Source organism: Lactuca sativa, chromosome 9, assembly GCF_002870075.4.
Source record: "Lactuca sativa cultivar Salinas chromosome 9, Lsat_Salinas_v11, whole genome shotgun sequence".
Classification (NCBI taxonomy): Eukaryota; Viridiplantae; Streptophyta; class Magnoliopsida; order Asterales; family Asteraceae; genus Lactuca; species Lactuca sativa.
In genome coordinates this window covers 17,809,819-17,835,486 of record NC_056631.2, presented here as the reverse complement: position 1 = coordinate 17,835,486, position 25,668 = coordinate 17,809,819, and the positions used below count along the sequence as shown (strand labels likewise).

General features: G+C 36.5%; 3 protein-coding genes across 4 annotated transcripts; 1 reads left to right on the top strand and 2 right to left on the bottom strand.

Moving 5' to 3' along the window:
* Nucleotides 1-4,881: 4,881 nt before the first annotated feature.
* On the top strand, nt 4,882-6,745 carry LOC111908457 (uncharacterized). The gene is made up of 6 exons (XM_023904286.3): nt 4,882-5,188; nt 5,558-5,656; nt 5,732-5,963; nt 6,057-6,148; nt 6,273-6,380; nt 6,504-6,745. The coding sequence occupies exons 1-6, from the start codon at nt 5,096-5,098 to the stop codon at nt 6,663-6,665; spliced, it is 786 nt and encodes a 261-aa protein (XP_023760054.1). The 5' UTR covers nt 4,882-5,095; the 3' UTR covers nt 6,666-6,745.
* Nucleotides 6,746-6,873: 128 nt separating this feature from the next.
* LOC111908456 (auxilin-related protein 2) lies at nt 6,874-10,671 on the bottom strand. 2 transcript variants are annotated; one of them, XM_023904284.3, is made up of 7 exons: nt 10,540-10,671; nt 9,875-10,439; nt 8,076-9,211; nt 7,892-7,980; nt 7,580-7,810; nt 7,316-7,492; nt 6,874-7,160 (listed from the first exon to the last, which is right to left on the bottom strand). In XM_023904284.3, exons 2-7 carry the CDS (start codon nt 10,423-10,425, stop codon nt 7,122-7,124), a joined length of 2,223 nt encoding a protein of 740 aa, XP_023760052.1. In that variant the 5' UTR covers nt 10,426-10,439; nt 10,540-10,671; the 3' UTR covers nt 6,874-7,121. The 2 variants fall into 2 exon arrangements, with proteins under 2 accessions (XP_023760052.1, XP_023760053.1); XM_023904285.3 differs by having other exon boundaries at nt 7,580-7,669; nt 7,745-7,810; nt 9,875-10,654.
* Nucleotides 10,672-23,058: 12,387 nt separating this feature from the next.
* Nucleotides 23,059-24,305, bottom strand: LOC128128413 (trafficking protein particle complex II-specific subunit 130 homolog). The gene is made up of 5 exons (XM_052767314.1): nt 24,184-24,305; nt 23,921-24,107; nt 23,567-23,844; nt 23,388-23,478; nt 23,059-23,268 (listed from the first exon to the last, which is right to left on the bottom strand). The coding sequence occupies exons 3-5, from the start codon at nt 23,828-23,830 to the stop codon at nt 23,081-23,083; spliced, it is 543 nt and encodes a 180-aa protein (XP_052623274.1). The 5' UTR covers nt 23,831-23,844; nt 23,921-24,107; nt 24,184-24,305; the 3' UTR covers nt 23,059-23,080.
* Nucleotides 24,306-25,668: the final 1,363 nt, after the last annotated feature.

The window sequence follows — 25,668 nt, the reverse complement described above, 5'->3', positions numbered from 1 at the left end:
AAAATGAGGTTTAAAAATACATTTTTTTATTGTCAAGAATATGGAATAGGATCCAAAATAATTTGTTTAAGAGTATTGCACCCCTTGATTAGTAAGTAAGCAAGAAACCCTACCTCTGAACTTGGAGAATTTCAACTAAAGAAATATGGTGGTTTCTTCGGTGTCATCGAACACAAGAGATGTGATTAGGACGATTTGCATAAGGTTTTAGACGCATCTAATTACTTATTCACATCTCAATAAATAATAAATTAAATTTTCTACTAATATTTATTCTTGTTTTTCATTTTAGGTCAAATTTGTAACACATACAAGCTCATGTAATCAACTGTGTCACCATCATGTTGCGTAGTGAGCAGTGTTGCAAAAGTCTTTTGGCATTTCGAGGTCGGTCAACTAGCGAGTAACGAGTACCCGGGGAGTACTAGGATTTGGTAAATTATAAAAAAAAATGAGAAAACTATATATATATATATATATATATATATATATATATATATATATATATATAGAGAGAGAGAGAGAGAGAGAGAGAGAGAAAGAGGTAGATTCAAATTTTCTCACATCTATTGTGTGCTAGAATGCACCAATAAGAATTGAGTAAACATTAAATGTATATTAAATGATATCCATATTTATAATTCCTTTTTATGGAAACTAACTTAATTCGTAATTAATGTCAATAATAATATTCTTTCAGAATGAAGTCATATATAAAATAATAAGAGTGTATTTTAGGAGAACGAGAATATATTCTACTAGAATACACCATTCTTCATATTCCATACAACTTTATTGTATTTTAAGTGAGTGAGTCCTGAAATAATGTTATTGCTAACATAAAAACCTAGATACGAATTCATTCTGAAAGAATGTTATTGCTGACATTAATGACGAATTTAATTAATTTCCATAAAAAGAAAATTATAATTATGGATATCATTTAATATACATATAATTATGGAAACCATTTAATACCTATCATTATTTAATTATATAATAATATAATTTTATTAAATTTCTATTGGTACATTGTAGCACACAATAAATGTAAAAAAACACTTTAACCTAACCCTATATATATATATATATATATATATATATATATATATATATATATATATATATATATAATTGTGATGTATGAGGACGATTATAGTGAAATTCTGAAAATCATCGAAATAATCAAGTTAGAGGTTGAAGTTTAAGAATCTTGGACAATTACAGTGCAAATATGATACAAAACAACATAGTATGGTAGAGTTGAGTACCTAAGATTATATATTGTTGTAACGTATATACTAGTAATGGGCATATCCCTAACACATGTTACCAATGATTTTCATATGTAGTATCATTCTTAAAGGGGAGCTACTTACACTCAATGTTCATAATGGTTTCCATGGACATAAACCATTAGACCATACATATAGTATTTGACTAGCTTGTGCATGACACTGAGTGTTAAATCTTAGTCCTGGTTCTTGATGAGGTTAAAAGAATGAATCGGGGACGTTAGTAGCCTTCATAACCATTATGTTTGTGCAAATATAATTTTCCCTTATTCATGTCTTCCCATATATTAATATATTGGGTATTTTTTTTAGAATACGGTTGTGGCTTTGTGGTGTAGCCGTGTAGGTTTGGTTGAAGTAAAGTAGTGGAACATTTGTTCTAGTAGACATGCAAATCGTATATAATGTTTTATCTTAAACAAAATTTGATAGACTTTAATATCAAATTGAGACTTCAATATCAAATTGAGTCTCAAGCTATCGAGACTCAATGTGGTTGGCTAGACAACATTGGTCATGTGAAATGGGCAAAATCCTTTCTCCATAATTTGTCTCAGTGTAACGACAGTTCATATTATAGAATTAATCAACTTGTTATCATTAGTTGAATAGAATTTAACGATAACAACGCTCACTGGGGTTATATATGAGACGGTTCAATGCATTTATATATAACACAATGATTTTCAAGGTAAATAATTATACATAGGGATATATGTTTTAGCTGTCAAATGACAAAAATCCTATTTTTTATATAGGGATTTTTGATGCCAAACACTTGCTAAACATGGTTTGCATAGTGTATTCAAATGTAATATGAATATAGTTATGGTAATTCATGAAATAATAATAGAAAAACAAATTTATGTTGGGATGTGTGTTGAATATAGTGTCCTTAAAACAAATCACTGTAATAAGATGTTTGTTTCCTAGTATACAACAATTACAACGATTCTTCAAGACACCGAACCTTTATATGCTTAGATGTTACCTTTAAAATAACAACAAATTGTAGTAGTAGATAGGGGCAGAGGAAATGAATCAATCTGATTTTCAGTTTTTTTAAAATTAAAATTGGTGGCAGAGAAGTTGTATTCATATAGTCAAACTATAACCGCTCCTTGATTACACAATATAAGATTGCAACCAAAATCAATATTTAATTATGTGTTTAATAAGGTTTTAAAAGTGAAATTGCATTAAAGTTTCTGTTATGAAAAATAATTACTTAGTAAAAAGAAAAAACCCTTAACTTTTATGGTTGGCCTAATGGCGCATTCGTGTTTATAGAACGCGTGTTCACACCCAAGTTTAGTGAACTGAAACCATTTTGGTTTGCATTTGCACCTCTATGTGGGCTAGAAAGAGTCTTGCTATTAAGGTTAATAATTCTTTAAGTCTTTTAAGGCTAATAAGTCTTTATATATATATATATATATATATATATATATATATATATATATATATATATATATATATATATATATATATATATATATATATATATATATATATATATATATACACCCACTTCTTTTTCATATTCTCACCTATATGGGATGACTTAAATCCAATAAACCTCTTTATACAATTCATCCAACTGCCTCACAATAAAGATTAATTTCTTTTTCATATTCTCACCTATATGGGATGACTTAAATCCAATAAACCTCTTTATACAATTCATCCAACTGCCTCACAATAAAGATTAATTTTTCATTTATTTAAAGTCTGATTTAGGCGTATAATATACCAACATGAAGGTATCAATGAGGAGAACACAAATATATAACTATTATCTATTTTTATAATGAATGAGGTTCTGAATTTGTGTTCATAAAAGGAAAACCCATTTTTCCAACATCTGTATCTTGTAGACGGTGTCCATGTACAAAGATATAGTGCATGAAATCGATCGATAGGTGGTGGAAATTGTTTTAGTTGAAGAGGGTCATGTAGAAATATGTGGAAATATGTAGCAATAAGCCTGTCAAACCAACCATCAAACTAAAATATGTATTGACCCAAACACGAATCGAGTCTTCCTATTCGGTACAATACTTGGTCGGTACTACCCAGTTCGGTTACAGTTCCAGGTCTTTTTCCCAAAAGTACTGACCGCGAACCAAATTCTTGATAGTCTCCTTAGATCTCTTGATCTCCCAGATTAAATTCATTTCTAACTCGTCTTTTCTCTTTCATAAGAACTCGACTACCACCGTCCACCACAATCTCTCTGGTGGCATCCTCCCACTGGAAACCACCAACGACCTTTGCCCATCGAAAACCATCGCCAACCATGTGCATCGCGTCTGCCTACTTCTCGATTGTTGCTTTTTCGACGACTTCCTCCCAATAGTAGGTGTTGCTTCTCCGACAAAAGCAATAGCTTCGAGTGCTTGAAAGCTTTGCCATATTTTCTGAGTTTGTGTCACCTTCGCGATGTTTACTGGTAAGACTTCCATTTATTATTACTTTTTTGCTTGGAAGATGTTGGGGTAGAATCAAATTCCATATAGTTGATTTGTGTTGTTTTTTCTGAGCAAGAAAACTTATATCGCTTTTAGAATTTGATTTTAAAAGAATACTTGCGTTGTTTCCATACATATTTTATCTTTAAACTTCTATTCAACTTCTTGTGTTGTTTTTTTTCCGAGTAGGCCTGACAATTCTCGACATTACCCGCTACACGACACAAAATAAACGGGTTTGGGTTCAGTTTTTCAACCCGTCAACCCGTTTATTAAACATGTCATATATGAGTTTCTAAAAAAATATACGGCTTGACCCGTCAACCTGTTTATAATTTTAATAAAAAATTCTATATTTTTTAAATTGTATTAAGTATTATACACTATACAATTTATACTTTATACTAGTATAGGATACCCGATATCATTGACCATTTTACCAATGGGTAACCATTTGTTGATTTGCATCGCGACACGTTTGACGTTTGCACTAAATAATGTCAGTATCTTACAAACAAAATCGAATAAGCCCTCTCCCGGTCTCCCATATGTGATGAACGACAGACTAAACTTACGAAGAACGACGACATGAATGATTGAATCATTATCGAACGACGTCGAAGCATACAATTGAATTTATTTATGTTTGTGTTAATGTTTTAGTTTGAACATGTTTCCATTAATGTTTGTAATTTTCATTTGGATGTTTAAGACTTAAGTTTCTAAATTTCGGATATGTTTGCATCAAAAATTTATTCATATTTAATTATCAATTTTATTTATAGAATCCGACTCACGAACCCGCCAACCTGTGAACCCGTATAAATAAGTGGGTTGACGGGTCATATATGAGTTTTTGTTCCAAACCTGCCAACCCGTGACTTGTATAGTTAAATGGGTCGTGTTCGGGTTGGTATATTTTGACCCGCCAACCCGAACAAAACACAGTTGTCAGACCTAATATCAAAAGTAATAATGTATTTTGTAATTTATATTATGATATTTTTGTTAAAATGTTAAAATTATAATATATTTTTAATAGATATGTTCAGCAACTTTATCAAACACTAATACTGAATCATTCAAGTTTATTAAGCACAAAATTATTTGGTGTTGGTCGGTTTCTACCAAAGCCCTAAATCCCAGTATACCGATTGAAATACGGGTCAAACCGATCAAAAAACTACCGATTTGGCCCCGTATCTTGTAGCGCGCGAGAACTGCACAACTCCGAATCCCAACTCCCTTTCTTCAAACCCTCGCACAACATCACAAATTTGGTGCAAATTATTTAGTACTGTTGGCAGCAGCAGGCGACGGATTGGAGCAATGGTAGCCGGAGAAGAAGAGCAAAAAGCTCCAACAAGGTCCTCTATCAAATCTCATATCGCGTTTAATAATTATCCCAAATGGAAAGACAAGGTGAGTATGGATCTTTGTTGAAAATTTGCGAATACCTTATTCTTGTTGATTCATGATCATCTCAATTTGTATTTAATTTTGCGAATATTTTTTCCATTAACAACTCTCCTTCTGGGCTGGAATGTTCAAATTGTAGTTGATTAGTCAAGTAAATTTCACAATTTGGAGAACGTTTTCACCAGAAGTAAGATTCACAATCGTGGGAAATAAATGTGAAAACAACAGAAATTTTCTCGAATTAGATAACTGACATGAATCTACATCATAGTTTAAGATAAACATCAAGTGCTGATATACTTACATTTGCGAAATTTCTCAATCACATTGCTTCTATTTGTGGAATTATAAGTTTTTATTCTTATATTGTAGCTAAGGGAGAACTGTTACAACAGGGTTCGAGCGGACCGGAATCGGCTTCTATGGAAAATGAGGTTACCTGATTCAAAAGACCATTCTCTTAGGCACGAGGTTTGTCTTGCTTACATTGTGGTGACTTAATATATTTATATATGGTTTTCTTTAAATTAAGTTTTTTCATTGCAGGAGTTGATTAAATCAACCTTCCAAGACATCGTATCTGATGAACTCAGAAAAATTAAAGAGACACCAATGGAAAGCTGTTCTGAAACTATGAATCCTGAACCAGAAACTAGTGATGATATTTTATGGGAATATGATGGTCTTCATGCAGCATACGAAGGTGAATGTGAAGAAATCTTGTTGGAAATGCAGAAGATTTTTTATGAGGATCTTGAAAGTGAACAGATTGGAAAAGGTTAAGTGTTGTTTATATCTACATATTGTGATATTGTTACGCTCTTTAGCAATTATTTTGCAATTTAATTTTTCTTTTTCTTTCTATTTGCAGAACCAGATGGGTATATCAAAGTATGGGAAGAGGAAGAAGATGAATATTTAGCTCGTGCTGTTTTTGAGAATATGCAGCTAAATGATGACAAGGTATTATTACCAAGAGTTGGTGTGTTTTAAGTTTTAGGTGTTGATGACTAGGGTAAAATGCTTAGCAACCAACTATTTTTTTGCCATTTAAGGGTAACTAAGTATGAATACATTGTGGCGATAGGTGCAAAAAGCGGTTTGGTGTCCCATATGCAAAAAAGGAGAATTGCAACAAAGTCGACATCTTATCTTTTGTCCTCTTTGTGAACTTAAACTCAATGGAGACAACGAGGTAGTTATAACTTCATCTTTTTTACATTTACAAGTTGATGATTCTATGCATGTTTACATTGGTTTCACATTGTGTATCATCAAACTTGAATATTATTGATTGCAATTTGCAACTCATGAATAGGTGAATCTAGAGTTTGTGCGGGATAGATTGGGTGAAGCTCACGGGCAACATTTGGATAGGGGATGCAGGCTGAAACCAAAATTCAGTATCCGCTCTAAATTTGATATGACTGCCCTCTACATGGAGTGCCAGGGTTGTAATACCTTTGAGATTGTAATATAACTTTTTTATTTTTATTTTCTTATGGTATTGTGCTAAAGGGTTTTACTTAAAATCTTGGTTTTTGCATCTCTTGTACATCATATTTTCTTTGCTTCTTGTTATAGTATTGTATTTTAAAGAAATAACCTATCCATGTAGAGGGCAGTAATATATAAAAATTACAATATTTTAATAGAATAGGTATAAACATGGTACATCAAGAAGAATGTGCTTCAAAAATCATCCAAAATAATATTCATCTCGAAACTAATACACCGAGGCTCGACTGTTAACAGTTTTTTTTTAATACATGGGAAGCTCAAATAGGGAGCAAAAAGAATCGGCAAATACATATATTCAACCTTCCAACCATAACATAACAAAAAATAATAATATAATATACACAAATACAAGACCATAAAACATTGGCTTTGCCACGTGTCATGTTTTGGAAGCCATGCCCCATAAGTGGAGGATTTAAAAGAGTTCCTCCGAGTTGAACTTGTTCCAAGCCTCCTATCGTCATATCAATCAAACTCAAAAATTATGATTGATTTGATTTTAACGGACAATTTAAAGATGTTCCGAGATGAATATTGGTTTTAGCCTTTCTAACAAGTTTGGGTAATTAATGTTGATATTAAATAAATAAGCAAGTAAGTAGGTAGTACCTTAAGTATATCGAAGACCTTTTCAGCAACATATTTTTGTTGAAGAGTAGCTCCTTTTTGTTGAACTTTATCAGGGTGTATACACAAAGTTGCCTTTCTGTAAGCTTTTTTCACATTGGCACCGGTTATCAGATCTGTCAATGAAACCGCTTGCCACCCACATTCAGGCCAAAGTACCTGCAATCAATTAAATACATAATAAAAAAATCTTAAAACTTCAAATTAAAATCTAAAAAGCATAAAAAAGAAAGAAAGAGACGATACATATTGTAATGAGGATAGAAGTGCACGTAAATTTCCCTCTCTCCCTGCAGCCCACCGCTTGATTTCAGTATCTAAAGCCCCACCAATTCTCTGAGAAATAATATTAATGTTTAAAAAATAAATCAGACAAAGAAGATAAATATTATTAAATAATAAAATACTTACATGTCTTTCTTCCTGTTCTCTCTGAGATTGAAGATCCCGCTCATTCTTTTCAGCCAATGCTTTAACCTAAACAAATCACATGTCATGTCATGACTCACGAGGAGGGTTAAAATGGTAAAACCATTATTAAGAAAACTCTTTACATACCGTACGCTCTTGCGTACGTTGCTCTCTTTCCAGTCTTGCCCTTCGTCTTTCCTCACTTTCCCCTTCAACTTCTACTTGAATTTTTCCACCTTTGATTTTCACCACAAAACTTTTAGCAACTATAAAATCACTCACATGGAGCCCATGTGTTCATGTTCTTCTCAATCATTAAACAAAAACATACCTCCACACATGGAGCTAAGATCGTCTGCGACACTGACAGTGACAGATGATTTCTTTATGTTGGTGTGGGCCCCTTGTTGTCCTCTTTTTGGGGCACTGCTTGATCGAGAACCACTGCTGAAAAATGATTCAAATTCATCATCCATCTTTTGTTGGTTGATTCTAGAAGCTGCTGTCCTTTCTTGAGCACCTCCTTTTCTAGCCTCAACAGCAGCCTTCTCTTTCTCCCGTGCATCAGTGGCTGCCCGCTCACGGGCTTCAGCTTGTGCTCTTTGAACAGCAGCTCTCTCCATCTTCAAACGAGCTTCAGTGGCTGCTCTCTCACGTGCTTCCCTTGTTGCCCTTTCTACTGCTTGCTTACCCTTTTCTCTCTCTTCATCTTGTACAGATTCTTTGTTTCTAGAAGCCTTTACGTGTTCTCTTTCTCTTACTTCCTTGGCGTGTCTAAATTTAGCTTCAGCTCTGTCCATGGCTTCCTTCATTGCAGCAGCAGCTAAGATCGAGTCCATCTCTTCAGCTGAGTGGGAATCAGACAGGGGGCTAGTGGCTGCAGCCTGGAATGGTGTAGGACTTTGAGGGTATTTAGAGGAATTTGGTGAAGATAAACCATTTCCAACTTTTCTGGAATTTGAACGTAATGAGCCTCTTTCTGATTTTAAAATATGCCTTGGAGTTGGAGGAGGGGGTCTTGAAGGTGGTGGAGCATTTGTTGGTTTTGTGAACAGAGGTATCTCTGACACGGTGAGCCATATATCATCAGCCACCTGGATATTTTCTGATTGAGAACTTGAAGGTGGTGAAGTAGACTCATCAAAAGATCTATGATGGTTTCTGGGAACTGCTGGCATCTCCTGTGATCGACTCTCGGAATATCTAAAAGAAGCTTTCTGTGTTGAATCTTTACTTGTGAAGGCAGCTGCAGATTTACCTGAAGTACCATTACTTGCTGATGATCCTCTGGTTTTTGGGCTATCAAATTTACTGACATTGCCAATCTCTTCTAGTGGATCGATGGAGAAACTCTGGTGTGAATTAGCAGTGGTTGAGCTAGACTCATGAACCACAAACAGATTATGCATTGTATTAGAAGTTTCCTTTGTATTGGTGGTTGATTTTGGGGTGGGCTCTGAATTTGATCTGTGAGAAAAGAAAATGTTACAAAAATTGTGGACCATAAAAGCTTATTGAGTAACAATATTAGCATAAAAGAGCTTTCATGGAAGTAACTAGTAAGTAGTCAAGAAGAACAAATAGCATGTTTAGGTTCAAACTTCAAAGTAGTGGGAGTTCATACCAAGTATTTGACTTTGCTTACTAAATTCCTGACAGTGCTTTTCAGAAACCAAAAGTATAAGTAAACCATGAAGGCCAAGTCTTTCCCCAAACATGTGGAGTTTCCCATAAGCATATCCCTTTGCACCATTGTTAACTATCTCTTAGAACAAAGTCACAAACATTGTGCAAGATATTGATACTAAATATGATGCAACTTCAATGATAACTAACAGACACTTGAACCTTCTTCAGTAAATATAGATAATCCGCACTTTCCAGTGGTAGAAACTACTCATATTAGTTTGACTTCAATTTTTGGATCCATATATAAACCTAACAATGTTAATGGCACTTCTGTTCTGGGTTATACTTTAAGACTAAGAACAGATGAAATTCAACAATATAAGTTAATGTGATTTGTATGCCCAGTATAAACTAAATGATAACAATGCATAAATCTTGTCGGTAGTAACTAGTAAATAATGAAACAGAGACCTAAATCGCATATCAAAAGAGGCATAGTACCTGTTACTGGTCGCAGGTCTGCCACTTCCAAAGCCAGGAATCAGATCATCAAAACCACTAGGACTCTTACTACGATTCTGCTTGGTAGGTGCAACTTTCTGTGCTCGACTTGGATTCCCCTTAAGATCATCGAAATGATCACTCTGTTGATTCCGTTTAGACGGCGATGTAGACATCGATGCGAAAATGTTTTCTTCGTATCTCGGAGAAGCAGAAGAAGACATCGATTTACTCTTTAATCCTGACAATCCGTCGAAAATGTCGTTATCATAAGCCGGTTTATCGTAAACGGGCAATTTCACAGATGTAGCTTTGCTTTTAGCTTCCTCATTATTCGTGGGGGCTGAATTTTTGAAGATCACATCATAATCAAAATCTGTCATAGCCGATGTCGATTTAGAGCTGTTTGTGTGTTTAGGCGGACCACCAAACACGTCGCTGAATATATGATTCTCTTCAGTGGCGGTAGCTGATGAGGACGGTTTCATCGGGGTAGATTTTCCTTGAGGCCGAAATCCTAAGTCTCTTGCCAACATTCCAAAGTCATCCATTTGATTCACCGGATCTGGCGACAGATATTTGAATCACAAATACGATATGAAGTAAATTATGTGCTATACAGCTACGGATGCATAGTGCATTTGCTGAAATCGGAAGTAACTAACCGGAGGTTAATTAGGTTTAGAGCTGTGTCGGTAAATTGACGACGGTTGATTTTCACGGCGGTCGTTCACTTCTTGATTTCTGTGTGGACTCTGCTCGTACTTCCGCAGTATCTTTGGGTGTTTCCTCTTCCATTATTTTTATTCAAAATCTTACATAAAAAGTAATAATAAAATAAGTTAAAAAAATAACTTTGTAGGAAAAAAAAAACACTACATAAATAAATTAGGGATGTCAACGAGACCAAACGGAAACGGAAGTAGTTACCCAGTCATTGCCCCGAAATCAGTTGTTGCCCACACCCTCAGTATCGCCCTCGGATCCCCCGTTTACATAGCCCCCGGTCCCGCCCCCGCTCCCCCGATTCTATATGAGCATTACACAAAAACAGAAAATCATAATTACCAATTTACCATATCAGCATCAAATAAATAAGCATTACCATATCATCATTACATACATCAACATTAGCATATGAGCATTACATAAACCAGTTACAAGTTCATCTGAGAAACTCAAAACCAAAACATATGACATAACTAAGAAACTCAATGATAAGTTCAGTTTTAGTTAAATCATAGAACTGTGAAAGAATCAAACCCAACACATAAACAATAAATCGAACACAAGAATTGTAATGTAGAATAACTCTTATGAAGCTAATATACTCACGTATGACACCCAAAACATAAACAATGAACCAAACTCAGTTGAATCGACAGAAATCATAAACAATGAACCAAACTCAGTTGAAATCGACAGAAGAAGAAGACTGAAAAAGGAGAAATCAGACCAGAAGAAGTCGTTGAAATCGAAGTTACTGGCTCGTTGTGTTCGTTCTTCGTTGGACGTTGAAGACGGCGTCAGTCGATTAAGACCGAAAGAAGTCGACCAGTGGCAGTGGGCACTTTGGGCACTTTGATTTCGTCGATGGGGTTGGTCGATTGGCCGATTGGGATCGCGTCTTGGAAGGTTCTGGATTCTCTCATTTGCTCAACTCTTGAACAATTGCAGTCCAGTCCTTATTCCTCAAATTAATTCTAATTAACCCGTAGTTAATTTCATATTAATTCATATTAATTCTTAATTAGTTATTACTATTTCTAATTAATATATTAATCATATAATATATTAATAAATCATTTATCTCTCTCGTATTATCAATCCAAGTTATTTCCTGATTATGAGGGCAACCCAAAAAAGACTTTAGTTTTATTCATCAAGATTATACCAATTTAGTTAAGACCTTAGACACTTAATCTAACATGTATCTCACTCATTCCTTTCTAAATTATGGCAGTGCTCTATCATCACAACCCCCGTTGCAACTACACCCCATGACCTCCGCTTCATTTTTATAAAACAACACTGCCATCGGCGCCAGTGTGAATTCAATTAGATTGAAAGGTCAATTTGGTGATTCAATTTCTGTAGGGGAGCCACCACCAAAATCATTGAGTTCCCATCCATATGAAGAACCACCACCAACATCTGAGTTTTATGATTTTAGGAAGGATTCGTCGAATTGAGTTCCCATCCAGACGATAACCTCCACAATTTATTGTATCTCTCATACCTCATATTCATTTATCTTTGAGACCAATCAATGCTGCCAAAAACATAAACCAGATTAGGGAATCAACAATCAATGAAAGAAGAGACGATTATGAGATGAGTGAGTGGACAATTTCTTAAACCTAAGGTTTCACAGGGAGGACAATGTCCTTACAAGCTTGAAGCTTTTCATCTCCAATGAAAGGCCTTATTGTAACGCCCGGGTTTCAGGGCTAAGCATTTTTGTCAATGTAATAGTCTAGGTCAACTCTTGTAACTCTTTTTTTGAAGTAATAAAAATGAAATATTTGAGTATTATGTGAATTATGTGTATTTATGTGCTTATAATTTAATTATAAATGTATAATTAATAAATAATAAAAATAAGCGTCAAAATTAAAGTATAAGATAATCTCGATATCTCTACATAAAGTTGTAGAATATGTCTCAAGGTTTCCGTGCATATAAGGAACGCCGAAATCCGAGTTATAACGAAGAAGTTATGACCCGTCGAAGTTTCACGACAGAACCGGCACGATACCGGGAAGCGTGAATAGTGAATTTACGATAGAGCGAGATTTAGCCTTAGTGATCTAAACGAAAGTCGTAGAATATGTTAAACTAAGAACATCGATAAAAAGAACACCCAAATCTGACTTCGTATGAAGAAGTTATGAGATTTTAAACAGACCAATCTTGTCCCGGCTTGTTAAAAATATAACTTTAAAAATAAAGTCAAAATTAGCCGACGGAGTCTAAACGAAAGTTGTAGAGTACGTCTTCACCTACACGTGGATATAAAGAACGTCAAAAACGGAGTTCGTATGAACGAGTTACAAATTATAATAACATATTTACGTATTAAAATAAAGTATAAATCATGTATACGTACACATATATATACATATGTATATATCATTAGAAAGGTATCGACGATGCGGTCATTATAAGACTAATGTTGAGTTCTTTCGACATTAGTTTAGTACAAATATCATTAAATCCATTTATAATAGTATTATAGAGGGGTGTTTAGTTGTTTATATAACTAAAAGGTCATTAAGTAATTATGGAGGGTAGTTTTTGAAAATTCAATTAGTATAAATAAGAGCCTTGGGCTCTCATATTTCTTGCACCATTCTCTTGATTCAAGAGTCTTTCTCTCCTTATCCCCCGAGCATTTCGGTCCCTCGTGATTCGACTTCTCTTTCTGTAGCTTAGTATAGTAAGGTGAGCGCTGAAGCGCTGCACGAATCTTTCTTAGAAAGATTCAGCGACGAAGTTCTGCTCCTGCAGAGCCCGACTCCTAGCTAAAACCCCCTTGTAAGTAAGTTATGCTTACCTTATTTTAATATAGCTTATATTTAAAATTAGTATTGTTATTATGAACTTATAATAAATATTTGAGCTATTATTATAACTTATATAAGTGTCGTTATAATATTTTTTTTTAACTACTCGCGGTACGAGGAATCTGGTTTAAAGGGCCGCATAGGGTTGTTGGATTTCAGAAGTGCTATATGCCAAAATGGTCCTGCCCTCCGGTGTTTTATGTCTGGCCCCTATCTGTACATAGTGGTTGGAAAATATTGTTTAACGCTTATATAATAATAATAATACTAAGACTAATAGTTGGTCACGGTAAATATTAGACTAAAATTTAGCGATAATAATGTTAGGTTTCGTCGAAGGAAAATAGAATCGTTAGAAGCAAGCGCTGCCCGATTTTGGAATCATCACCTTAACAAGTGAGTGCATAGTTACTTTCAGCTTACACATAGATATGAAGTATTTTATATAAATTACGTGCTATATGTGCATATTATCTGAATACTTGCTATCTATGCTAGATGAACATTGTTATACATGTTTTCAATGATTTAAACTGTATATGTATTTTATATCTACGAAAATGTTGGGGTAAAACATGGGTAGATGTAATAGCTGATGTGTGATAAAATGATGAGAGACCTCGATGTTGATGTTGTTGTTTCTATCATCTAGCGGAGTATGGATGACGACCACGGACTCTTCTAGACAGTCCAGTGGAACGCTAGCAGGCTCGCAACCTGTAGGTGTTTGTGAACGATATGTTCACCGGTGTACTCCATCCCCCACATGGTTGCCTTTAGGACATTTATTGCTGAGGAATCCCCTTAGCAGTAGTGTCCGTCCCGATGATGATCCTTAGGCTAGGTCCCTTATGATAGGTGTTTAGGGACGTAAAGTGAGGATAACGGGAACGGGTAATCGGGTTATTGTTGATTGAATTAATAAACTTATTTATTGTGGGTTGAAAACCCTATGTGCTCACCAGGCTCCCAAGCCTGACCCACTCAGTTTTATGTATTACAGGTAGTGGCGCATGAGCATAGGTGTGATGTTTTGGACGAGGGATTACGGATATACGCCTGTAGATATGAAATAATGTAGTAAGGCTTATATTGTACTGTTTATGCTTTTGATCTGTACGAACATGACATCCCGAGTCTTTTAATGAAATACATTTCTATGGAAATGCTTTTGATAAATCTTTATCATATTTTTGTTTTGGGACAAATTCCGCAACACTTTCATTTAAAATGTAACTCTGATTTTTAAAACAAAGCATAAACAAACCGGTCTTTTCTGGCCGTGATTTTGGGGATGTCACAGTTGGTATCAGAGCATTAGTTTAAGCGAACTAGGAATTTGTAGGATTTCTAGACTTAAACTTAGAATGCTAAGCGATGATTGTGAGGTGTGAGCACTAGCTTATTTTAGGAATTGTGCCTAAAATGCTTTTATGTGCTAAATGTTTTGTGCATAATATGCTGTTAATTGTTCGGATCTATGGTCTGTTGCCGACCGGATCTGGAAACCTTATGTGTTTAGGATTCTAAACGTACGACTACGATATTAGAACTAGCATGTAAACGTTTCGGAGTGATAAGGACGATTTAAACGTCTATCCTAAATAAAGATCTAAATTTACCTTATTCGGTGTATAGATCAAGATGGCAAGGACCCGTAGCGGAAACGTGAACGCGAATGGAGATAGGAACCAACCCCCAGTGGTTCAACAAATACCTGTCGTAGAAGAAGTTGCACCTGAACCAGTCACGATGGCCGGAGTGCAAGCGATGATCCAGGCTATGTTGGATCGTCAAATGGAGGAAACTAGACGTTTGCTCCAGCAAAATCGAGAGAAAGGCACTATTCAAATCGAACAGCCCGAGTTGAACGAAGGGCAGACTGAGGAAGGAGACTACAGTGGAACTGTTGGTCAAGTCAACCAACCAATAGTTCAAGAAAATAACCAAGATGACGGATTCGAGAGAAATGGATGCAAGTACAAGGATTTTCAGACTTGCAAGCCATCGACTTTCACGGGAAAGGAAGATCCAATCGGAGTCATGGATTGGATCTCGGAGATGGAGTTAGCTTTCATGACATGCGGTTGCAGAGGGAAACTACAGACCACGTTTGCAGTGCGTCAGTTTCGAGGAGGCGCTGTACGTTGGTGGAATACTTTGGGGAAGACTTTAAGCCCCAACAAACCCCTGGAACTGACATGGGCAGAATTTCTGGTACAATTCAAACGAAAGTACTGCTCAGCTCAAAACCTGCTCGAGCTAGAGAACCAATTTCTAACCCTAAAGAAGGGGAGCATGTCAATCGATGAATACACGAACAACTTCACAGAAAAGATGGAATTTGCCTTGCGTCTTGTTCCGGATGAGCTGACGAAAATTGATAAGTACGCAAAGGGATTACCATGGGAGTACGCGGTGCCAGTGCGTCAGGCACCTACTTTGGAGGCAGCTATCTGGGCTGCCAAGTCTGTGGAGGATATGATTAAGGGAAGAGCTGCCAGCAAAGTCGAGGTTGGCGAGAAAAGGAAATTTGACGGATCCTCAAGGTCCGGAAAGAAGGGTAGATTCTCGAAGTTTGGTTCGAGAGGAGGAGGATTAGAAGCGAAGTGGTGTGACAAGTGCAAGAAAAAGCACTCTGGGAAGTGTGATGGAGGGGTCACTTGTTACAAATGCGGAAAGCCCGGGCACTATGCCAATGAATGCACGTTCACTAAGAAGGTCTGTTATGAGTGCAACGAGGAGGGGCATATTTCAAGGGATTGCCCGAAGAAGAAGGAGACGGGAAGACCCAACATACCACCGAAGCCGAAGGCAAGAGCCTTCCAGATGACGCTCGAGGCTGCAAAGGAGGCAGCAGACGTCGCTTCAGGTACCTTTCTTGTAAATGGTTTGCCTGCAAATATACTATTTGATTCCGGAGCCAACTACTCCTTTGTATCACATAAATTTGGTGGGAAATTAGCATTGCCTGTAGAAAAACTAGATAATGCCCTGATTGTAGAAGTTGCCAGTGGCAAATTCGTACCTGTTAGTAATCGTATTAGGAACATCGTCATTGACCTAAACGGAAACGAATTCCACGAAGAGCTATTACCCTTAGAGTTAAACGGTTTTGACATCGTTTTGGGTATGGATTGGCTTAGCGCTAACGATGCTGAGATTCAATGCCGAAAGAAGATAGTAAAGGTGAACCCACCCGGAAAGGAATCATTTATGGTGTACGGGGACAAACGCAGAGTGAATTCTGGAATCATCTCCCTGATGAAAGCCAGGAAATGTTTGTCAAAGGGATGTGCATCATACTTGGCATTCGTAATCGATGCCAAGAAGGAGAAGAAAGAGGTGCAGAATATACCGGTTGTGTGCGATTATCCGGAAGTCTTTCCCGAAGATCTTCCCGGATTACCACCTAATAGACAAGTGGAGTTTCGTATAGACTTGTTACCAGGAACAACACCGATAGCAAAGGCACCTTACCGATTAGCACCGACGGAGATGAAGGAGCTCATGACGCAACTTCAGGAGCTGTTGGACAACGGTTTTATTCGACCTAGTTCATCACCCTGGGGAGCTCCGGTGTTATTCGTGAAGAAGAAAGACAGAAGTATGAGAATGTGTATAGACTACCGAGAGCTGAATAAGGCAACGGTGAAGAACAAGTATCCATTGCCGAGGATTGATGACCTATTCGATCAGCTGCAAGGTTCGAGCTACTTCTCAAAGATCGATCTTAGGTCAGGATATCATCAGCTAAAGGTGAGAAAGCAGGATATTGAGAAGACTGCATTCAGAACGAGATATGGACACTACGAGTTCTTGGTTATGTCATTCGGGCTAACCAATGCTCCCGCAGCATTCATGGATTTGATGAATAGGGTTTGTAAACCATTCCTCAATAAATCCATGATAGTGTTCATCGACGACATTCTCATCTACTCGAAAAGCCAAGAGGAGCATGGCAAGCATCTACGGGAAGTATTAGAAGTGTTGAAGAAGGAGAAGCTTTTTGCAAAGTTCTCCAAATGCGACTTTTGGATACGGGAAGTCCAATTCTTGGGTCATGTTGTTAACTAGGAGGGAATAATGGTTGACCCCGCAAAGATCGAGGCTGTGATGAAGTGGGAACGTCCGAAAAGTCCCACGGAAATTCGAAGCTTTCTAGGATTAGCCGGATATTATCGACGATTTATCCAAGGCTTTTCTTCGATAGCTGCTCCATTAACAGCTTTGACTCATAAAGGAGCTACATATACGTGGAGTGAGAAACACGATGAGGCATTCGAGAAACTAAAGAAGAAGTTACGTGAAGCACCGATACTTTCTCTACCCGATGGAGTCGAAGATTTCGCGGTTTATAGTGATGCTTCTGGAGTCGGGTTGGGTTGTGTTCTGACCCAAAGAGAAAAGGTGATAGCATACGCATCTCGACAATTGAAAGAGCACGAAAAGAACTACCCCACTCATGATCTGGAGTTGGCAGCGGTAGTTTTTGCCTTAAAGATATGGAGGCATTACCTCTACGGCACGAAGTGCAAACTCTTCACTGATCATAAGAGTCTCCAGTATCTCTTTAATCAGAAGGAGTTGAACATGAGGCAACGACGCTGGCTAGAACTTCTCAAGAACTACGACTGTGAGATACTTTACCACCCAGGTAAAGCAAATATTGTTGTTGATGCTCTCAATCGGAAAGTCAATCTGGAAAGGAAAAGGCCAAGGGCGTTAAGAATTGAAGTCGTCTCGACGATTGTCGAAAGTATCAGGAAAGCTCAAGAAGAAGCTTTAGAGAAAAATGACCGAAAGGAAGAACGTTTGGGAAGAACGTTAGTGTTTGGTACAAACAATCAAGGACTGAAGGTATTCCAAGATCGAATTTGGGTACCTAAGACGGGAGGAATAAGAGATCTTCTGATGGAAGAAGCACACAAGACCATGTACTCGATTCATCCCGGTAGCACTAAAATGTATAGGGACCTAAAACCCTACTACTGGTGGCCGACGATGAAGCTCGATGTTGCGAAGTATGTGGCCGAGTGCGTAACATGTGCGAGGGTTAAGGCACAACATCAGAAACCGTATGGGAGTTTAGAACCTTTACCTGTACCCATGGGTAAATGGGAAGACATCACCATGGATTTTGTGACTAAACTGCCCAGGACGAAGAACGGTCACGACATGATTTGGGTAGTCGTGGATCGTTTCACCAAGAGTGCACACTTCATAGCAGCCAACGAGAAGTGGTCTATGGATAAGCTCGCAAATTCTTACGTGAAGGAAATTGTAAGACTTCACGGTGTCTCTCTTACGATTGTATCAGATCGTGATAGTCGTTTCACGTCAAGGTTTTGGAGGAGTCTACAAGAGGAGTTAGGTACAAAGTTGTGTTTGAGTACTGCTTATCATCCGCAAACTGGTGGTCAGAGCGAAAGAACGATTCAGACACTGGAAGATATGCTGAGAGCATGTACCCTCGAATTCCAAGGGAATTGGGACGAGCACTTACCTCTGGTAGAATTTTCCTACAGCAATAGTTTTCACTCGAGCATCAAGATGGCTCCTTATCAAGCCTTGTATGGGCAGAAGTGTCGTACGCCGTCTTGTTGGCTTGAATCCGGAGAGAAGCAGTTTATGGGCCCCGAGATAGTCCATGAGACTGCTGAGAAGTTGAAGGTGATTAGGGAAAGGATGTTAGCAGCCCAGGATCGTCAGAAGAGCTATGCTGACAAGAAAAGACGACCGATAACTTTCGAAGTTGGGGATTCCGTTTTGCTTAAAGTCTCACCGTGGAAGGGACTTATACGATTTGGGAAACGAGGAAAGTTGAGTCCAAGGTTTATTGGACCATTCAAAGTTCTTCAGAAGATAGGGAACCAAGCTTACAAGTTGGAATTGCCCGAAGAACTCAATGGTATTCATAACACTTTCCATGTGTGTTATTTGAGGAAATTCACGGGAGATGTTCCCGACATAATTCCAATCTCAGAGTTAAGGATGGATGAGAATAAAAGGCTGATCGAAGAGCCTGAGGCAATTGTTGACCATAAGACTAAGAAGTTACGACGCAAGATGGTCGACTTGGTGCTAGTTCGATGGAAACATTCGAATGGGCCGAATCTCACTTGGGAAACAGAGGATGACATGATGAGTCGCTATCCACATCTGTTTGCTGATGCATGATTCCGGGACGGAATCATCCTAAGGGGGAGAGAATTGTAACGCCCGGGTTTCAGGGCTAAGCATTTTTGTCAATGTAATAGTCTAGGTCAACTCTTGTAACTCTTTTTTTGAAGTAATAAAAATGAAATATTTGAGTATTATGTGAATTATGTGTATTTATGTGCTTATAATTTAATTATAAATGTATAATTAATAAATAATAAAAATAAGCGTCAAAATTAAAGTATAAGATAATCCCGATATCTCTACATAAAGTTGTAGAATATGTCTCAAGGTTTCCGTGCATATAAGGAACGCCGAAATCCGAGTTATAACGAAGAAGTTATGACCCGTCGAAGTTTCACGACAGAACCGGCACGATACCGGGAAGCGTGAATAGTGAATTTACGATAGAGCGAGATTTAGCCTTAGTGATCTAAACGAAAGTCGTAGAATATGTTAAACTAAGAATATCGATAAAAAGAACACCCAAATCTGACTTCGTATGAAGAAGTTATGAGATTTTAAACAGACCAATCTTGTCCCGGCTTGTTAAAAATATAACTTTAAAAATAAAGTCAAAATTAGCCGACAGAGTCTAAACGAAAGTTGTAGAGTACGTCTTCACCTACACGTGGATATAAAGAATGTCAAAAACGGAGTTCGTATGAACGAGTTACAAATTATAATAACATATTTACGTATTAAAATAAAGTATAAATCATGTATACGTACACATATATATACATATGTATATATCATTAGAAAGGTATCGACGATGCGGTCATTATAAGACTAATGTTGAGTTCTTTCAACATTAGTTTAGTACAAATATCATTAAATCCATTTATAATAGTATTATAGAGGGGTGTTTAGTTGTTTATATAACTAAAAGGTCATTAAGTAATTATGGAGGGTAGTTTTTGAAAATTCAATTAGTATAAATAAGAGCTTGGGCTCTCATATTTCTTGCACCATTCTCTTGATTCAAGAGTCTTTCTCTCCTTATCCCCCGAGCATTTCGGTCCCTCGTGATTCGACTTCTCTTTCTGTAGCTTAGTATAGTAAGGTGAGCGCTGAAGCGCTGCACGAATCTTTCTTAGAAAGATTCAGCGACGAAGTTCTGCCCCTGCAGAGCCCGACTCCTAGCTAAAACCCCCTTGTAAGTAAGTTATGCTTACCTTATTTTAATATAGCTTATATTTAAAATTAGTATTGTTATTATGAACTTATAATAAATATTTGAGCTATTATTATAACTTATATAAGTGTCGTTATAATATTTTTTTTTAACTACTCGCGGTACCACTACTAGAAAAAAGGCCTTTTACGACGCTCATTGCGCGTCGTAAAACGCTCAGACGACGCGCAAATGCGTGTCAAGGAAGGCCCTGTCATAAAGAGAGACGACGCGCATTTACGACGCGCGGTTACGACACGCAATGCGTATCAAGGAAGGCCCTGTCATAAAGGAAGACGACACGCATTCGCGTGTCGTAACTTTACGACGCGCGTGTTAATGACACGCAATGCGTATCAAGAAAGCCCCTGTCAAGAAAGGCCATGTCATAAATGAAGATGACATACATTTTTGCGTATCGTAAATTTAAATGTTTAAAAAAAAATTTATATATTTATTAATTTTTAAATTAAATTTTCATTTAATTTCTTATAACAGAAATAAAATACCATATACAAAAAATACAATCCATTGCATAATATAAAATAAATTGCACAAATTATAATGTCATACAAAAAATCATTCAAATGTTAAACAAAAATAATACATTGCTAACATGTGTTATACATTCCTATAAAACTAACAAATAATCATACAACTCTGTTTCTTACTGGAAAGGAAAGCCAAACATGATTACAAGTCTCCCTTAATCTTGAACTTCGCCACCACCGACGTAAGAAAAAAACTGCGTATAAATATCAAAAAACAAGATATGAGCCAATCATTCTATGACTCAAGGAAAAATATCATTAGAGAAATGTGAAAAAAATATGAAACAAATGAATGAAAGTGCATTGCTATTTCTTTAATACTTACTGCATAGAGTAAGACTTGGACATCATCTATAGTTTTGAAGGACATTGATGTCTCCCTATGCTGCACATATTAAAAATAAAAAAGAACAAAATTAAGTAACATATGGATTCATATATCTATCAATTGTATTGTAAATTGTAAATTAAATAAATAAGCATGCTTATTTATTTTTGCTTGTGTCTCGTTTCCTCCAAAACTTCTAGATACGTTGTGAGCATGCTATAAAAATTGATTAACATGCAGGTTGTGAGCATTAAAGAAGCTTTTGAGAAAACTATGAGACAATACAATTGTGAGTTTGCTTTTGTCCTTAACCGTGCTTCCAATCTTCATCTTGTTGAGGTTTGTTTCAGGGAGGGCAAAATATATATTTTTATATTTACATAAAGGAAAAAAGTTTGGATTAGAAAATGACATGTTTACCCTTGTAATGAAAAGTTGTGTTTCAATTTTGGTCCTTATTTTTGAGGTTCTTGTAAAGGTTTTGGTCCTTGAGTATAGCTGATTTTTTCCACTTTGGACCCAAAAATAGTCATTTTCGTTGGAGAAGAGGCCAAATATGCAAAAAGGAAACTGTAGGGACGAAAAGAAAAAAGAAATCTATATTTAGGGACAAACAATTGTAGTTGGTTCAACTGAAGACTTTGATCCTTCAAAAGGCAAGACTTTAGTTGACCTTCTAGTCCTTGTTGTTTCACTTTGTTGTGATTTTGGTCCCTCTTACTCGCACCGTTAGTAAAATGACAATTTTACCCCTAGCCCCTTTCTTATAAACCAAAAAAAAAGCAAACCATAACTTACTTGTGTAAAAATTCAAGACCCCCTACAGCTCTTGATTCAGTTCCCATCAATTCAATTAATCCTTCCCATTCCTGCATATATATATACATAAGGTATTAATAAAAATCATACATACATACATACATACATACATACCTACATACATACATACATACATAAGTGAAGAGATTTTTCACTTAAAAGCATATAACCACTTCAGAAGTTGTAGGTCTAGTTGATGGTGGTTGAGTGCACATCAATGCTATCTTGATGATCTCCACAACATGTTCTACTGCATATTCACTAGGATCTAGTTTCTCATCCATTAAATTCAGATGCGCTCCACTCTCATGTAGATCCCGTGCCTATCATACACATAACAACAGAAAGGCTAGTAAGAACTTCTCACCTAAGCTTAAGGTCTCACTGAATACAAAATAAATCATTGAGTGTTTGAGATACCTTCATCATTAAAACCATAAATGAAAAGAACGGGTTGAATGAACCAACCCTTAATTATGAGATGCTTACATGATCAAGGAGATTTTGAGTGACTAATTGGTAGTCAACATCCTTGTATCTCTTTCCACTAATGATTTCTAGGACCACCACACCAAAGCACCTACAAAAGTCACGATTTCATCTCTAGGCAGGAATGGGAATGGGAATACAGAAGGAGGAGCTGAGAGGTGGAGGGGAAACACAGACCAAGTGGGGCCCAGCTGGGTTGCAACTAATATTACCCTCACCAATGTCCGGTAACTCCAGTTGTGGGGGCCGCATGTACCCAGCAACCAATGGCACGCATAGGATTGAAATCTCTATTCGTGAACCTGTATACATTAAGTTTATTTTTAGACAACAAGGTTTCGAAATCAAGATATAAAATTTATTAATTTATTAAATGTTGAGATATTGAAAGAGGATTTGGATTATAAAAGGTTAGTAGTACCTTGCTTTGTGGAGAGAGGTGCATGGCCTCGCTTCCTCCCAGCAATCATCCAGTTTTCAGAATTTGCGTTTATTTCATATACTACCTCATCCTGTTCGCAAATCAAATATATGATTTAACATTTAAGTCATTTTTACTTTTTTATTGCCAAAAAAAAAGTAAAAATTTTAGAAACTTACGTATTGTTCGTCCTCGAGATACTTCAACCTTTCAACTCGCCACTTCATAGTAAAAAGTTGGCCGACTCTAAGGCCTTCTGGAGGAAGGGGAAGAAAACCAACTGCCAAACAAGGTTCCAACACTGGTCTTTGTAAAACAAGAGCACTCTTAAAAGTCAACATCTGTGAAGACTCATCCTCAAACATAGGAGTATGCGATCCATGATTTCTATCCCCAGATATTTTATATTTTATATTTAATATCGTATCACTATCAGGATTCATATCTTTCGCTTCATCTGTAAAAAAAAAAAAGAGAGATTGATTATTTTTTCTAAAGATGAGTGATAAAATGAGAAATAAAATAATGCTTGCCATTTGTGGGTAGGGATATAGTGAACAAGATTCCGGCTCTTGATGTAGAAGGAACTACAAGTGGAAAGAAGGCGGATGTTGGTCTTCCATTACTTTGACTTTCACCAGCAAGGGTAAAACCGTCTTTTAGGTCCAGCCAAGAATCGTGTATGGTTAAGTTAGCCTTCACTTGTGAGTGGAGTATCACCTGGGAATGTGAGTAAATAATTATTATTATTATTATTTTTTGCATTTAACCCTAACAAGACTTGAGATCAATATACCTGCAAAAGCAAGGTGCCATCACTGCATTTATCTGCTACACGTGTGCTGACATGGAATGGGTTGGTGAAGTGAACAGCTATGGTCCTACAAATAATGGCAAAAATGTTCAGGTGCTACATAACCACTATTCCTGCAAAGATTTAACATTGGTTATTGAAAATTTACTTTAATCAAATTGAATTAGTAGTTAAGTTATATGTACTTTTAAACATACAAAGTCCCTGAGAATTTTGTGCTAAGATGAGTCGTATCTTCTGGTAGCAGTCTTATAAGCCCAAAATTTGCTATTTTTTGCTGCAATTCTCTATCAAGTAGAATGTTGCTAGTTCTTATATCTGTATGGATGATTGGAACATGGTACTTTTCATGTTGATATGAAAGACCCCCTGCTTCCTGTAAGAAAATCTTTCTGGTACCCATATATAAAAGAGCTTGATCGTCAATGTGGAAAGGGACAGCTAGCTGTTGAATTACCACTCTTATGGTCTAAATCTGAGCTCAATTATCTACAGGAAGTCCAATAAAGGTATATATATGTTCCTATCCTAAGTTTTGAATTTAAGAATAGACACCCCTATGTTGTTAAATATAACAAACACATTACACATACATCCCTCCTATCAGGCTGAAGTTGTTGAAAGAGCAGAAGGCATCAGAAAAGAGTATAATGAGCTTGACACTGTCTGGTTCATGGCTGGATCCCTATTTCAGGTTGTTTAGCTTTTTCCTTGGTTCATTTTAGTTATTACTAATGCCTCACCCTGTAATCACATCCAAATTCATAATCAAAAATAAATAACTAGAATAAAGAAAGTAAAAGAAAATTTTAATATTATTTTAAAATCAGCTTCACCATGGCATTAAAATGCACGCTGGGATCTTCTTCCAAACATAATTATTTGGCTTAAATAATGCATACCGACTTTGCTAGAATATATATGGACAGGTACTTGAACAAATCCAGCCTAAATAAATCCAGCCTAAGAAAGAACCTAGCCTATCAGAATCAGGTACTTGAAAAAATCCAGCCTGAATAAAAGCAAAAAAAAAAAATTAGAACTAGTTGAAATAAAAAGTTGAGTGGGAAAAGAACAAGACAAAAAGTTCTTCATCATGATAGAAATACAAAATACTAATAATGTTAAAAAGGAAAAATGATCATAAGATGTGAAGGAAGATCAGGAAAACAGTCATCGAGATGATGCTTGGACCATGCTATTTGGCACCCAACAAACCTACATAGTCAAAAACACATTAAGGAAGAATTCAAGGCATGATACTATTGAAACTTAAATGACAAAGATCAATCCATGCAAGAGCATTCTTAGAATGTAGAGCACAAACCTTCAATGAAATCAAGCCTCAGGAGCTAAAGAAGAAAGAAGAACAAAAAACCAAGTTGAGGTTGTGTGGCTCTGAACTTATGTGCTCCTTCAACAACCATTTGTCAAACCACATCCTGTAATAAAAAAAATACAACATGT